Raw genomic sequence first — 14,755 nt, 5'->3', positions numbered from 1 at the left:
GGACCGGAGGGCGGGGGCCGCTCTCCGGCGCGGTGGGATGGCCCCGGGATCCCCCTCCCCGCGCTCCGTCCCGGGACCTTCCCGCCGCACCGGAGCCTCTCCCCGCAAGCCGGAGGCCGCGGGGGCGGGCGGGCGCGACCCTCCCCGCTCCGCGCGCTCCCCGGGGAGGAGCCGGCCGGGTCGCACCGGGGCCCGCTCGCCAAGTCCGGCTCCGAGCGGCCAAACCCAGCCCCCTGGGCTCGGGGTGGGCGGGGGAGGGCCGGCCGGCCGGGCGCCTCTCCTGCAGGGAGCGGGAGGACGGGCGAAACTTTCATCCCCGGCGACGGCGAGGCACCAGCGGCCGCCGAGGCGAGCGCTGCCGGCATGGGCCCCGACGCGCTGCAGCTGGGCACCTACGGCGGGGCGGCCGCCGCCGCCCTGCTCCTCTGGGCCGTGTGCGTGCTCTGCAGGAGGAAGAGGTACCGGGGCGGCGGGGGCGGCGGGGCGGGGGGCGGCCGCCGCATTCCTTCACGGCCGCGCCGGGGGAGCGGGGGAGCGGGGCTGCGAGGCGGGAGCCGCGCCGCCGAGCCGCGCATTGGGCCGCGCTTCCCTCCGCCCGCCCCTCCGCGCCGGGAAGCCCTATCAGCGCCCGCCGCCGCCGCCGGGCCGGGCTCGGCGGGGCCCCGGGGGATGGCGGGCCGCGGCCCCCCGCTGCGGCTGAGGCGAGCGCCAGGGCTCCGGCACCGCTCCGCTCCGCTGCGGCGGCCGCGGGCGGAGGCGAGGGAGAGCCGGGGCTGGTGCGGGGCTGCGGGCGGCGGCGGCGGCTCCTCTCCCGACCGGCGGGTGGGGGCCGCCGTTCGCAGGTGGGTGCTCGGCGCGGCCGGAGCTCCCGGGCAGGCTGGCCTGGCCTCGCCTCGCCTCGCCTCGCCTCCCGTGCGGGCGAGGAAGTCCGTGCTCCAAAACAAGGGGTGCGCGAAGCGCATAGGCTGGCCCCTGGCAGTTTGGTGTGTGAATATGGGTGACCCTTCGGTTTGCTAAAAGCTTGGATGTTACTTGTGCGCCGTGGGTAGCAAAAGGGACCCTGTCCGGCACCTGACAGCCTTCCCGTGGAGTCCAAGGTGCACTGACCTTATCTGCTGAGGCAGGGGGGACAAATGCTGCTGCTGGGTTGCGACATGGGCCCTCCGCTGTCGCTTTTCTCTGTGATGAGCAGCTGACAGGAGCGCAAGCCCCTAGAACTCGGGTCGTGGGCATTTCGGTGACTTGTGCTAGTGTCTCACACGGTGTGGCCTTCAGTTTCTTTCAACCATACGCCCTAAGGCTTCCCAGAAGGTACGCACATATTTTGGGACACTCTTAAGTAGAAGTTGCAGTGTTTGGGGCAGAAAGAAGCGCTATCTGGAACTATGTGTTTCTGAGCAATACCCGTTTCTTTACATGCTAACTTTTCCCCAGGTATTTTTCACTTGCATTGCCAGTACTTGATGCTCTTCAGTGTCTGTTCCACAGCTGATGAATAAATGTGTGTAAAGGCTTAGTGGAGGAGGAGTGAAGAAGGGGAGGGATCAGTATTCACTGTATTGTTTGCTTATTCTTTTTAATCGCATAATGAAATGCACAGCAAATACTAAATTTGTTCTAAATAGTAAACAGTTACTTTTCCTAATCATTAAAGTTATTTTTGGAAGATGTGGACATACAAATGCAAAAAAGTTGTGGTACTAGCCTCTAAAGAAAAGTGAGAAAGTCAGTCTGGCAGTGTTTAGACCTATAACCCTAACTTTGGGACCATGTATAGAGTGAATGGAGTAACAGAGAAAAAGAGTGAAGATTCTTGTTACTGTAAACAGAGATGGTTTATTTCCATTACATCTGTTTTGGAACCATTATTAATGTGTTTTGAGGTAGAGAGCCCAATTCATCCTTTAAGTGGAAGACATCCATCCCAATGTTCGAGTGCAGTCATGCCATAAGACAAACTATTTGACAGAGTAGCTTAGGATGGGGCTTCATGTTTCAGCTCAGCTTACTGAATGCATAGCTGCTGCTCAACTGCTCACTCCTCCTCCTCTTCCTCCTCCCTGTTGCTTATCTGACCCCCTGTGAGCTGGTTCTGGGAATTAAACCAGCAAAAACCTACTTACTTTTTTTGATAGATTTAGTTTCCTATAAGGTTAGCTCCCTGAAGGAGATCAGCACAGAAAACAGAAGGGGAGCAGTAAGGACATGGCCAGGCCAAAAGGGATTGGGTGTCATTTTAGGGGTAGAAGCTGTTACACTGGCTCAGTCATATTATAAAATTATGCCTGCCATTAGTAGAAATTCTAGTAGAATTGTAAAAGACTGAATTTTTGAAAATGGAAACAGGCAAAGCTCTGGCTTGTGAAGTTTTCAGCCAGATGTGAGTGGTAGGGAAAAAGGATCAAAGAACACATTTTTGAGTTATTTTCATAACCCTTGTGGCTGTAGAGTTCTTTAAGTCAGCTCTTCAGAGTCTATATCAAAATTGTTTGGATGTTTGTGCCACAACAGAATGTTGTTATACAGGAGGCCTCAGCAAGAAAGCATACTGGCTTGCCCAAAAAACCAAACTGCTGTCTGATTAATAAACTACTCCTTTAAATCCTGTGCTGTTTCTCAAAGAAGTGTACACAGCACTAATGTGCAAGCAACTGGAAATAAAAAGTGGAAAAACCCATCAAGCTCTGTGTAGTACAGCCCTCAGCTTAAGGTGCTGGTGTTGAAGTGCTGTCCCGTTCCAGTAAAATGTGCAATTGATTTCTTTTTTAGCATAAAGGAAGAAAAGAAATTGTACATGGTCTTGAGAGATGCCTGGCAGCAGCCTGACTGCCTTCAGCAGTCATTTCTGATCTGCCTGAAGAAAAGCCATACTAAGGGTGCAGTGGATTAAAAAATGGGGATAAGGCTTAGTTCATGCTCCTCAGATTTGGTACAAGTTTGTGATCTCCCCTTGCTTAACTGAACCTTCTCTGTTTATCCATTCCCGTGTGTCCTCCATGTGTCAGATTTCTTCCTTCCCTGTCTTCCATTTGAATCTAACAAACTCGGGAGCAGGCAGGGATACCCCCCTCAGGAATCCACACAAAACCCATTTGGGAGCCTGTTGACGTAAGGGCTGTTGGCAGATTACTGCGTGAATAAATGCTGAAGTCAAGGTTGTACTCCTGGCCACGGATCATATCCATTTGGACAAAAATGTGAACAATTCTGGTTTTGTAGGACTTGGCTGTGCTAGAGAAAATGTTGCTACTTCATCTATGCATGTGTTTTTATAGAAATTAATATGTTGCCGTAATGTTGGTATGCTTGTACCAGTGTGCAAACTCTGTATAAGGGGATTGTTGTGTTTAATGTATCAAGATAAACTTTACCAGAATAATCAAATTTAACATCTTGGCCACAGCCCTGCATGGGTTCCATCAGGATAGCAACAGTAGTCAGATGTGTGTATACATACATGGAGAGTTTAAGTAAGTAAGTAAATGCCACGAAGTGCTAACTTGCACTTTGGAGTTAAGCAAGTTTGTTTTGCCGGATGATGCCTCTTTCCTGCTTGATTGAGGTGAGGCACAACCACCTACGTGGCTCTGAGAGTTACGTGTCCAGGAGTGTAACGAGGGTTTGTACGTCCCAGAGAAGGAAACTCCCCAAATCCATCCCTGATGTTCCTTAAGCAGATGTTGCAGGATTTCACTTTTCTTGGTGTGAGGTGCTTCTGCTTTGTTTCCTCTCAGGCTGAGTGCTCGTTACTGGAGAAAAGATTTTGTCGGGGAGGTGTTGTGTTGGCTTAATCTGCCATTGCCTTATTCTGTAGTGCGGTTGGTGTAGTCTGGCATTACGAGATTTCAGGGTGAGTTCAGTACCGGTTTTCTTATTAAAGTATTTAGCTCTACTCTTTGGAGACAGGAAAGAAAGGAAGAGGATTTTCCTTTTGTATAAATGTTTAGCTTTTGAGTGCTGGTGGCAGTAATAACACAAAGGAAACTAATTGGAGTCTTTGCCAAGTTTCGTATCACAGATGGTGAAGAAACAGAAGTAGAACAAAAGTTTCCTTAATCACAGAAAATTTTATTTTGAGTTAAACTTCAGTGTCAAATGAGGCTCAGTGCCTTCTGCATGCTACAGAAAGATCTCCCTCTTACTGGTTAATGAAGAAAAGCCTGTCTATGCTGTTTGCTGGGGAATGTATTTTCTCCAGAGAGCGCTTCCTTTGTGCTGCCTCACAAAAGTACTTCTGCTGTGGCACAACCTGATGACTTCCTATCCTGGAGATTGTACAGATTATTCTCTGTTTTCTTCATAAAATGTCTAAATCAGCCCCAGCTTTATGGTTGCTTTTGTTTTCAAACTGTTTTTCTGCTAACTGTGCACAGTCTCATGGAGCGGGAGGTGAGATGGCAGGTGAAGCCAACTCCTGCTTGTCTTCCAGCAGTCATGCTGCCCAAGTCAGGGAAGGGCCCTCAAGATCAACAGGGGTTGGCTCCTAGTGACTTCTGTAGGTGTCAGTTGCTCAAATTGATGCTTGTTTTTGGTTGCTAGTTTTTATTGCATGTCCATGACTGAAAATGATCACAAATTGTAACCAGCAGTTTGGGAAGAAGGCTGGGACGCTCTCTGCCTCCCTCCTTGCGGGACAGATGCTGCAAATTAGGGAGAAGGGGAAGAGGCTCAGGCTGACCACAAATTAAAACCACCGGCTTTGGGGAAGGAGACAGTGGAGAGAAGTGGAACAAAGACTGTTGCATCCATATTTATCCATTGAAATTGGATCCTGCTGTCCTGAAGTTTGCATCCCAAAGTTTGTCACATAAAGAAGATACAGACCCAATCTTGAAATACTCATGAAATGTTTATGTCTGCTTGGAAAGTTAACACACGTCCTCTGTGAGCTACACCGATGAAAGGGTTTGTAAAAATTTTTCCCTCTGCAACTCTACAGGTTGGTAAGGTTGTTATTTTAATTATTATGAATGGGCTTCACAGTCAAGATTGCTTGCGAGGAATAATACAATATATGGCACATGTAACCTGTGTGGGTTTTACTGTACAGCAGTATAGGAATTCCCATGCTGGGTTAGACGGGGCACGTACATTCTAATATATTATTTCTGACCAGTTTCTAATGCATCAGAACATGGTATAAAAAAACTTAAACAGTATAATTGCAGATTAAAGTCAACATAAGAATTACTTGATAAATTTCTCAGAAAGGATTTTGCTATTGCCTGAGTTATGGATTTAAAGCCTTGTTGGAGCCAAGTGTCCTTCATTTTTCTCTTTTATTCTGTCCTCTAAAATACCTCCAATCTACACAGTCACATTCATCTAAGATACTTTCCCAAAAAATTGCTCTCCTGAACCCAGATAGATATTGTTGAAAAGAATATAGATTTCGTCTTTGCCTTCAAGAACATCTTATCCTTCTCTGTGACAAGCTGTGAGCTTGCTAACAGCTCTCTTACCAAGCGAATTGTAGTTCACAAGATGTCATCAGCCTGTCTTTTTTACCACTTCTGCTAATTTAGGCAATATGTTAAGGTAGTTTTCAGTTGGAGGGAACATCAGGAAGGACAGATAGAAGGATACCAGAAAAATCTAGCCTCTCCCTCCTTACCTTGGCTTTCTACAGAGGCCTTTTTCTCCATCCTTTTCGTTGGAGTTCTAGGGAGTCCATGCGTTTTCATGACCTCCTTTTGTTTAATGTCGTTGTCCACTCTTACTCCACTCTGAAAAGATTAGGACTGGAGACTGAAACTGTTTAAGGCAGAAAAGTAACAGTTCTGTTTCTTAAGTAGCCTTAAAAAACCTTTCTTTCTCACCATTGCACTTGGGTTTTCTGTCAACTGTTCACTGCTGTGCCAAGATGTGGTGGAAGTTTATTTCTCTGCTTGCTTGTTCTGGTGAGAGCTTAGTGAAGGTTGAATAAAACAAAGTAAGCAAAACCATAGCCTTCTCAAGATGTACAAGAGTCAGTTCACTGGCTTTTGGGTTCTCTTATGGCACTAATAGACCTGGAGAGCCGTTACATTGTAGGTCTTGCACAATAGCGTGTCCCAAGACAGGTTTTTCTTTTTCTTATTTTTTTTCAGCGCGGCTTCTCATCCTTCTGATATGGAGCCTGTGTATCATGTACATCTTGGGTTCTGCTTCCTACCAAGGCTTTGAAGATGACACTGAAGATGACACCTCTTTTAGCAGATAATGAACTTTTCCAATAATCTATGATTTACAGTATTCTTTGCTTAAGGTACACTGCCACCTAGCAACAGTTTCCCTTCCCTCCCAGTTTTCTTGACCTACTTTGTTGGGGGTTGTTCAGCTTTAGTTTGTATCTGGTCTGGTCTTGATTAGCATCCAGAACCCATCAGTGGATGCCATCCTGGTAAATGTGTGTATGGGGGGTGGAGATATTTTTAGTGCCAATAAGAACTGCTAGCTTCATGTTTCTCACTAAAATACAATTGTTTTTACTTTTACAGTGTTTTTTCCTTCCAGTGTTTTTGTGAAAAATGCCTGTAATCTTTTTATTTCTTTTTTTTCCTTGAAGTGCTTGGTTTTGCTTTCTACTGTTCATTATGCTTTGGAGGAGATAAAATTAAATGGTAAGAATTAAAGGGAATTGCTTTCAGCTCTTTTTATTATTCCAGTGCAACATGAAGCATGGAGCATCCATCTACAGCACTGTACACAAATGCACATAGCTTACAGAAAGTACTGAACGATTAACCCTTCTGCTCCTCCTCCAAGTTGGTAGTCCTAAAGGTACGAATGAGGAAAACCCAAGCAAATACAGACTGCTTCAAAAATGAGATTCATACTTACTACTGTATTTAGAGGAGGAAAGCACGCTAGTTGGCAAATCTTCATTGAAACGTTACTTATAAAGGCTGGTGTGAAGGAAGACACAAAGGGGCAAATCTTAATCCTGGTGTCCTCTTACAGGAGAAATTAACTACTTCTTTAAGCATGATGGTGAAATTTGCCACCTAATGTGTTTGAATCATTGGTAACATAACCAGAGAGCTATATTGTCAGGCTACCTCAGGACGGACTGGAGTCCCAACCCACAGAGCTACCTGAGCCTCCGGCTCCCGCAGTGAGGAGTGACTTCAGTGGGATGCAGGGTTTGGATCCTTCCTGAGCTTGTAGTCTTGCCTGTGGACTCCACCTCAGTTCCCCTGCTGCCAATTGGAGGTCAATGTGGTCTCCTCTTGATTTACAGATAATGTGGACGAGTGCTTTACAGGGCACTCTGATAGTTGCCAGGGAAGATGTAAAAAATTCTTCCATGGTATAACCATTCAGCATGTGCTGAGGAACTGTTGCCTGCCCATTCCCTTTCTTCTGTATGCTGAAGTATAAGATCTAGTTACTGTTTTAAGCCAGAAATGCCACATTTTATTGCAATGTTCAGCTAAGCTGCTGGATCCTGTCAGCTGCTTTAGTGTTTTGCTCAGTTATGAGAATTGCAGTCCCATATAAAATTGTTTGGGATTTTTTCAGTCAAGTATTTTGATTAAGAAGTTGGGCAGAGCTTGTTTTGGTATAGTAGTATAACTGTTCTCAGTACTCCATCTAGTCACTTATTGAACTTAGTGCATACTAATGCCAGGGAGTGGGGGAAATGTAGAAGCTAAAAGAAACAGCATAAGTGCAATGTTAATACACTATATGAAGTTAAGGAAAATCTCACAGTTAAGTTGGCAGTCTTTTTCTCTTTTATCCAAGTTTTATAGAGCTACTTGGTAGTGGAGCCAGGGCTGGAACTCATTCTCCTGACTTCTAGTTTTGTGCTTTAACTTGCTGCCTTTCCTTTCCAACACACTTACCATGTATGACATTATAGCTGTCTGGTAAACTAACTTTTTCAACCATGAGGCAGATTTTGAATTCTGATTTAAAACTTCAGTAGTGTTCCTTTTCTTTCCTCACCATTTACTGATACTTCTACAAGATGCGTGTAGGTTTTTAGGCTAATACCCATTTGCACGCCGTCTGGGAGAATTTTGGCTGACTGAGAGTCCCATAAAACAAAAGTTTCCTCTTTACAAACCACATGGAGCTTGGCTGTAGATATTCAGTTCCTTTCTCCACAAACTGTTTTTAATGGTGCCAGATTCTTCTGTTTCTTTTCCTTGTTTGGCACATGTCAGGAAAAAAAATCTTGGCTCTCGTATAGAACATATCTTGTTTCCTCTTAACTGCTCGTACTTTCTATTCGTAATTCAAATCAGCAGAAAAATGCTATGGTTGTGCTTCTCGTGTTTTAATCTTGTAGTTTCCTAAGCAATATTCTAATGTTCTTAAAAAAAATAATTCTCCCTCATACTGTAGGCCTGACGGTAGGAGGTTCTAGCTGGATGCAACCGCAGTGTCCCTGTTGATATGGGAGAGTTTTGCGTGGTGTCCTGACAAAGTGGCTTGCTCAAGCCCTGTGGAGGCACACGAAGGAAGAACAGAGGAGCAAAATGAAGCTAAAATGGCATGTTACAGGAGTGTCGTCTCCCTCACACAGCTGTCCCTTCCTGACACTGCAGCAAAAACCCAGCTTGCAATACGGCACGTTGCAGGCTCATGTCCATAGTGGGAAGTTGAAGAAGCATCTCCTTCCTGGGCTGTGACATCCCAGAGACCTGTCAGAGAGCCTGTGCATGTTTGTCACTAGCTGCTCCTATTGCTTTCTGACAGCCCCACTCTGCACCCATGGAGTTCTTGTTTGTGTAACTTGATCTGCTGCTGTTGGCTAAGACAGGGTGTAGCACTGCTAAGCGTGGTTACCTATCTGATTTCTTGCGGTTCCCCAGAAAGAAATGAGCAAATTGCTTACTGGCCTGCTCTTTCCTCACCCCAATTCCTTGGTTCTCAGAAGACCCGTCCCCAGATTTTTCCTGAGTGCTCATTACAAATTCTTTTGTCACTTGCCTCACCTAAAAAGATTGAACAAAATGTGAAATTTTTGAATGATACATTGAACAAATGCTCCTAGAAAATTGATGCATTTCCATTACTTTTTTAAGTGATGTTGTATTTAGAAAAAAATGATGGTCTCATTTCAACACTGTGTGAGAATGCAGATGTTTTGCAATTATTAGCTCTGATAGTAATTACTTTAAAAAAAAAAACAAAAAAACAAACCCAAAAGGAACCTGTATATTCCTTAAAAAAAGAAACTACTGCTGTTAAAGTACAGTAGACAGAATTGACGGAGAATTGGTGATTAAAATGAAGTTACTGAGAAGTCAGGAAGAGTTCAGTCTTTTTGTACTCTTTCTTTCCATTTGTATGCATGCCAGCAGAAGGGTGGATTTGCGCCTTTGTCACGGTGTAATACTGTAGTCTCTGAAGGCTTCAGAGAGATGGTCTCCAACTTTCTAATAGGTCCCCAAGGAAAATAAAAGTATTTTCAGATACTCTCATTTAATCTGGTTAACAAAGGCAGGATGCTTACCAAAGGAAGGGCAATTGCTGGTATCTTCTCAGAGAGAGTTTGTGTGACTTCCATTGCTGGTCCACTCAACTGGTGCTGCTGTAGCGTTTGGTCATTGCTTCCCTAGCTGGGAAGTACTGCTCCATGTTTTCCTCTTCAGTGCTGGCATGGTTTTTTAGGTTACGATAGCTCCTCTTCAGAGCTTGTGGTGTGTGATAGATCATAGCCCTACTAATTCTCTCCAGCTGGTTTTTCAGCATGAGAAGCTTTGTGAGTCGCATTTGGGAAGCTTCTCTGAAAGTAGCTCAAACAGTGGGTTGATGACAGGGTATAATTTTTTCATTCAGTTGTTCAGGAATTGATCTGTGATATTTACTCATCTCAGACTTACACTTCATTAAGACAGAAAAAACCTCTCTGGAAGATTTACTGTTGTTTCAGTAGGTACCAGTATTTGTAAAATGTTTCCAGTGGACTATGTGTTTCTTCCTTACACCTTTCGAAAACTTCTGTTATTTTGTTGGATGGGATTTTTTCAGATTTTTTAAAGATTTTCAGATGTCTAGGTTAGTTTTCAGCACAATAACTGTTTTGCTTAAATAGCAAATTTCCAAGCCCTACAGCTGAGGGTGAGGCATGTTGCCAGAGCCTGCACTGCAATGCTCATGTGCGATTCCCGTTTAAAAAGGAGCAGCTGTGTAGCTGTACGAGAAGTGAAAATGTCTCTCAGTTCAGGAGTCATCCAAGAACCAACTGTAAAACACGATGAACCCGCAGAATTGATATTCAGGCAAAACAGGGAGGAAAAATGAAAGTACTGGGAGGGCAGGCTTGTATGTGGTGCTCTTCTTAATCCCAAATACATGCCTGAAAGATTCTGATTCAACAGCAGGAGGACTTAGATGTGTGTATCTGATGATAAAATTAAGCTTACAGTGCATGACAGTACACAAAAGATGTTTGGGCTTTTTAGTAACAGTTGCCATCGGAGCATACACGACTGATAGAGATTCATTTCCAGGCCATGGAACAAGTGCAGCAAGCTGGGTTCAGAGCCTGGGCTCCTTCTGAGGACCAAATGAGGGAAATTTGAAGTTTGTGTCCTAGCAGCTTGCATGTAATGTCCTTTAAAGCCAGGTTAAATTATCTGTTGCTGCTAAGGAGTGACACAGAATTGTTCACAGCAGGACTGGAGAGGTTCCCCACGTATGCCAGTGTTCAGTGGCTTGGGAAACAGCTGCTTGCGCAATGTCTGGTTTGTGGTTGAACAGACAGCTGAACTTCTGGCTTTGCTGCTTTAAGATATAAAAATGATAATTAAGCTTCAAAGAAATCTTGCATATATGAATGAGTCAGAATTATTTTTTTTTCTGTAAGCTGTGTAGTTTCTTGCATCCTATGTAGTGAAAACACTGCTAGATCCTACTTGATATTACCACATTATGAGTGAAGGGATTTTTTTTCATAACCTGTGGACTTCCTCAGAAAGAACCACATCAGCTATAATAAATTTAGAGCCTTAAAAACCTGTTTTATGAAGACTTTAAAATAAAACCGTGCGTGCCACTCCTATTGGCTCTGCAGTGGTAAGAATCTAAAATAGACAATGCTGAGATCTGTTGGGCTCAAAAGAAAGTTCAGCCTTCCTGTCTTCGTGATCTCATTTGCAGAAGTAGGACATACCTTCGTGTTTCACCATCAGGAAGAGATGTCCAATAAAGCACAGTTGTTGTGACCCACCCAGTCTCATCTCCTGCATAGTCGAGGCCATTGCAGTGTTTCCTGCATCAGCTACATTAAACTGTGCTTGAACACAATTGTGCTTGAAATTGTGCATGGAAAGATGTCTTGCCTTTGGTTTATTTTTTCCTTTGAGTGATGAGTAGGCCAGTGCTTATCCCGTAGGTTGTTCTTACCTTTCTGACTTCGGTTTAAGAAAGGGGGGTGAATTCAGTCTCAGTGGATATGTATGTCCTGTTAAACGTTGGAAGGATTTAATTAAAGTGATGAAAGATAGCCTAAGATGGCATCCAAAACTAACAAACAAGGCCATCTCCTGTTAACACTATTAAATACTGCTGTTGCAAATAAATACCCACTTAAAGGTGGGGGCAAGCTCATCTGACACATCTTTATTTGTGCTTCAATGGCAAGTTAGTATGGACTGAAGCAATTTGCTGTCTATCCTTTCTCCCCACCCCAAGAACATGTGGGTGGAGCAATGTACATGTACTGCCTGCTGCTGCTCTGTAGTCTCTGCATTGCGTGCTTACTTGCTTGTTTTGGGAAAACGGAGAAGAGCAGCCACTTTTTTAACCAAGGCTATAAAACCCCCAGAGATAATTCAGATGGGACCAGATGCACCAATGCTTCATTTTTTTGCTTGGACATTAAAAAAGATCTTGTTTTGTTTTGCACGCTATTTCAGTGTATCTTGTTATTAATAATACCTCTGAGACTATTGTTTAGGAGCCAGGCATATGTGTGATCTCATGCCTCCAAATTGTGTTTCAGCAGTTCCAGAGACTCAAATGCACTATATACAATAGAAATGTGAGGGATAAAGCGACTTAAACTGTAGTGATAAGGTTCATTTCATCAAAATGAAGGCCCAGGAAGATTTTTCTTGTAATTGTTTTCAGCACAAATACAATGTGCTGATTTGGACTGTCAGAGAGTTTCTGTCCCAGACCATGTGAAATAAACCCCCAGTATGCTTGTAGTTGTAACTTTGTAGGTAATTGGTCACGTTAGGAGTGTCCAACAGAGATGTGGTTTTGATTCCTCAGTCATTGAATTGAAGACGTCACACGGGGCTCAGTTTTCGGTGAAAGACTGCAGCGTTGGAGATGGCAGGGGGATGGAAATCCCTGTGTGTGCTATGATGCTGGTGACTTTCAAAGTGAAGGCTGCCTTAGGATTCCCACACGTGCAGGACATTGCCATCCCCCTTAGCTTTCCTCAGTGGGCAGGACCCAAGGCTCTGGATGACAAAATCCCTGCTGTTACCACCCATGACCATTTGTACCTCTGGTATCCTATTTAGTCCCAGGCACACCAGTCAGAGCTACAGATTCAGCCCTGCTGTATCAGATGCTTCTTTTTACTTTTTGCGGCAAATATCAAATCATCTCCTTAAAGGCAGCAAGGTACTGGAAAGTCTTTCCTGCTCATGGACAGATCACTTAATTGCCAAAGTATGAATTTTACTGCAAGTCAGTACAGAACACGGACATCTCTTTCATTTTCCAAGGTTGGGCTAGTCAAAGCAGCCTCAATAAACATGAACTTTGCATGCTAAATTTCTCAAAACTGCTCTGTATATGGAAAGCAACCAGCACAGTTGGATTCTGTAATAAAAATAAGGTCCTTGAGCCCTACTGCAATTCTGCTGATAATCACTATAACCTGACTGCAGAGTTTGGCTGGTAGGTAATGCTAGATTTATGTCAGTAAAGGATAAAGTCTGTATTCATCACTTTTTGCTCTTTCAGCAGGCTTTATATTTTGTATCATCCCTTTTTTCTGCTAGGTATTAGAGTAGGGGTTTTTTTCTGATTTCTCAGTTTGCTTTTTTACCGTTCACAGAATTCACTGCACTGTATAGGAACTGTCCTCATGAATTCCCATTTCTCTGCTCAGGGGGTAAGCTAGGCTAATGAGACCCTTCTTTGTTTCATCTGAGTGGGTTTTGCTAATTGCTTTTATCACACTGGAACCTGTAAGGGGATTTTCCGTAGACAAAATGACAATAAAAAAATGAAGCGCTTTTGTTGGTAAGTCACCTGGCAATTCCGCCTGGATCCTCAACATAGCTGTCAGCAGATGTGAGTGACTCCTTAATGTCCAGTGCTTCTAATTGCCCTTTATTTCCCCTCTGTTCTCCTTGTGTGGGATTTATTTCTCAGTTGATGGGATGAAACCCAAAAGCAGGTTGTGATGGAGTGCATCTCCAGTCGGCAGCAGGGAGAAAGAAAGAGCAAATGAGGACGGTCAACATGCAGCAGGAAGAGACATTCATCCCGCCTCCTGCCCTGTCCCGTAGTTGGGGCTGATCTCTCTCCGTCCCACTTCATCCTTGTGTTATCACTTCCTTACAGCTCAGCTCATGCCGGGAGCCTGCCGCTTCTGCAGACCTAACGGGCAGGGACTTCAACACTTGACCCTTCCCAAAGGCTCGTGCTCCCCCAGTTATCCATTCGTATCCATCTTCTTCCCCAAGCCTCGCTGAGTATCCTGATCATCAACCTAAGCATTCACCTACCTCAGGATTGTATCATTGTTTTCAGCATGAGGATAGTATTAGGTTTTATGAACTTACAAGAAAATATGATTGAATGAATTTCAGGCCCCAAGAATGAGATGGCAGCTGTTAGTCAAACGTACCTGGGAGGGGACAGCCTCAATGAGTCCCAGGTAGACCTGTGCTCTGGCTTTGAAGAAAATTTACATTGAATCCTAATGGAGTTTACTGAACGATTGAATTTTGTGATTATTGATGTTTATGAATTTCACTGGGTTTATGTTAAATCAAGATATACTGGGAATTTTTTTGTCTAGCTTGAAACTTTGCCCTTGAGCTATGCTGTAGTCCCTTCTTATCTTCAACTTGGCCAAGAGTAGCTTGAAAGCTTCTTGCCTTTCCTGCAGCACCTGCCTTCTGCAGGACTCCTTCCTTCACCCAGGGAAGGGATTAGAGCTGTCACTATTCTCTTCATTTATATAATTCTGTCATTTCCCTGACACCAGTGTAATCTTCTTGACTGGCTGATCAAACTGATTTTCAACAGTTTTAGACAGAGTAAAAAATTAGTGCATTTAAGTCTTCCTCGATTTTTCTGGCAGTTTCTCTGTCATTCAGCCTAGTATTTTCTTTCTTCATCTCAAGTCCCTTTTGTTTTATACTGTGCTTATCTTCCTCCCTGTAAAATATCTACTACAGCTGGCATTTTCTAACCTTTAGCCCTCTAATTCTTCTATCTCATGTTAAAGTAATTAACAAGTCATAACAGACCCTTATCAGACTTCGTATTATTGCAGTGTTTGACATGACTTTTTGGCCTTACTTTAGACGTTAGAGGTTTTCCATTAATTTCAGCAAGCCTAGGATTTTACTTTAGATATTTACTCACGGCAGGGAGCTTCTGTGGTGGCTGCAGCTTTATCATATAGCCAAATGAAATAATCTCTTCTATAAGTGGTGCATGTAGATTTAGCATTTTTGTGGTTCGTAACACATCAGTAACAACTGAAACACTTTTGCAGTAAGAAGAAACTGTTCAAAATCACAGCAAATCCTGCTGCTGTGGGCTTTTGAAAAGGGAACAG

At 44.2% G+C, this 14,755-nt stretch overlaps 1 protein-coding gene across 1 annotated transcript in view; it reads left to right on the top strand.

The window, feature by feature from the left end:
* The window catches only part of CYP7B1 (cytochrome P450 family 7 subfamily B member 1), a 129,895-nt gene continuing 115,140 nt past the window's right edge, over positions 1 to 14,755 (top strand). The window contains 3 exon segments of the mRNA XM_075023361.1: positions 1 to 187; positions 189 to 251; positions 253 to 458. Of these exon segments, the coding sequence (XP_074879462.1) occupies positions 38 to 187; positions 189 to 251; positions 253 to 458 (419 nt within the window). The 5' untranslated portion in view covers positions 1 to 37.

The sequence above is a fragment of the Buteo buteo genome, chromosome 3, assembly GCF_964188355.1.
Source record: "Buteo buteo chromosome 3, bButBut1.hap1.1, whole genome shotgun sequence".
Taxonomy (NCBI): Eukaryota; Metazoa; Chordata; class Aves; order Accipitriformes; family Accipitridae; genus Buteo; species Buteo buteo.
The sequence above is the reverse complement of the archived record's forward strand: the minus strand, read 5'-3'. Positions and strand labels throughout refer to the sequence as shown.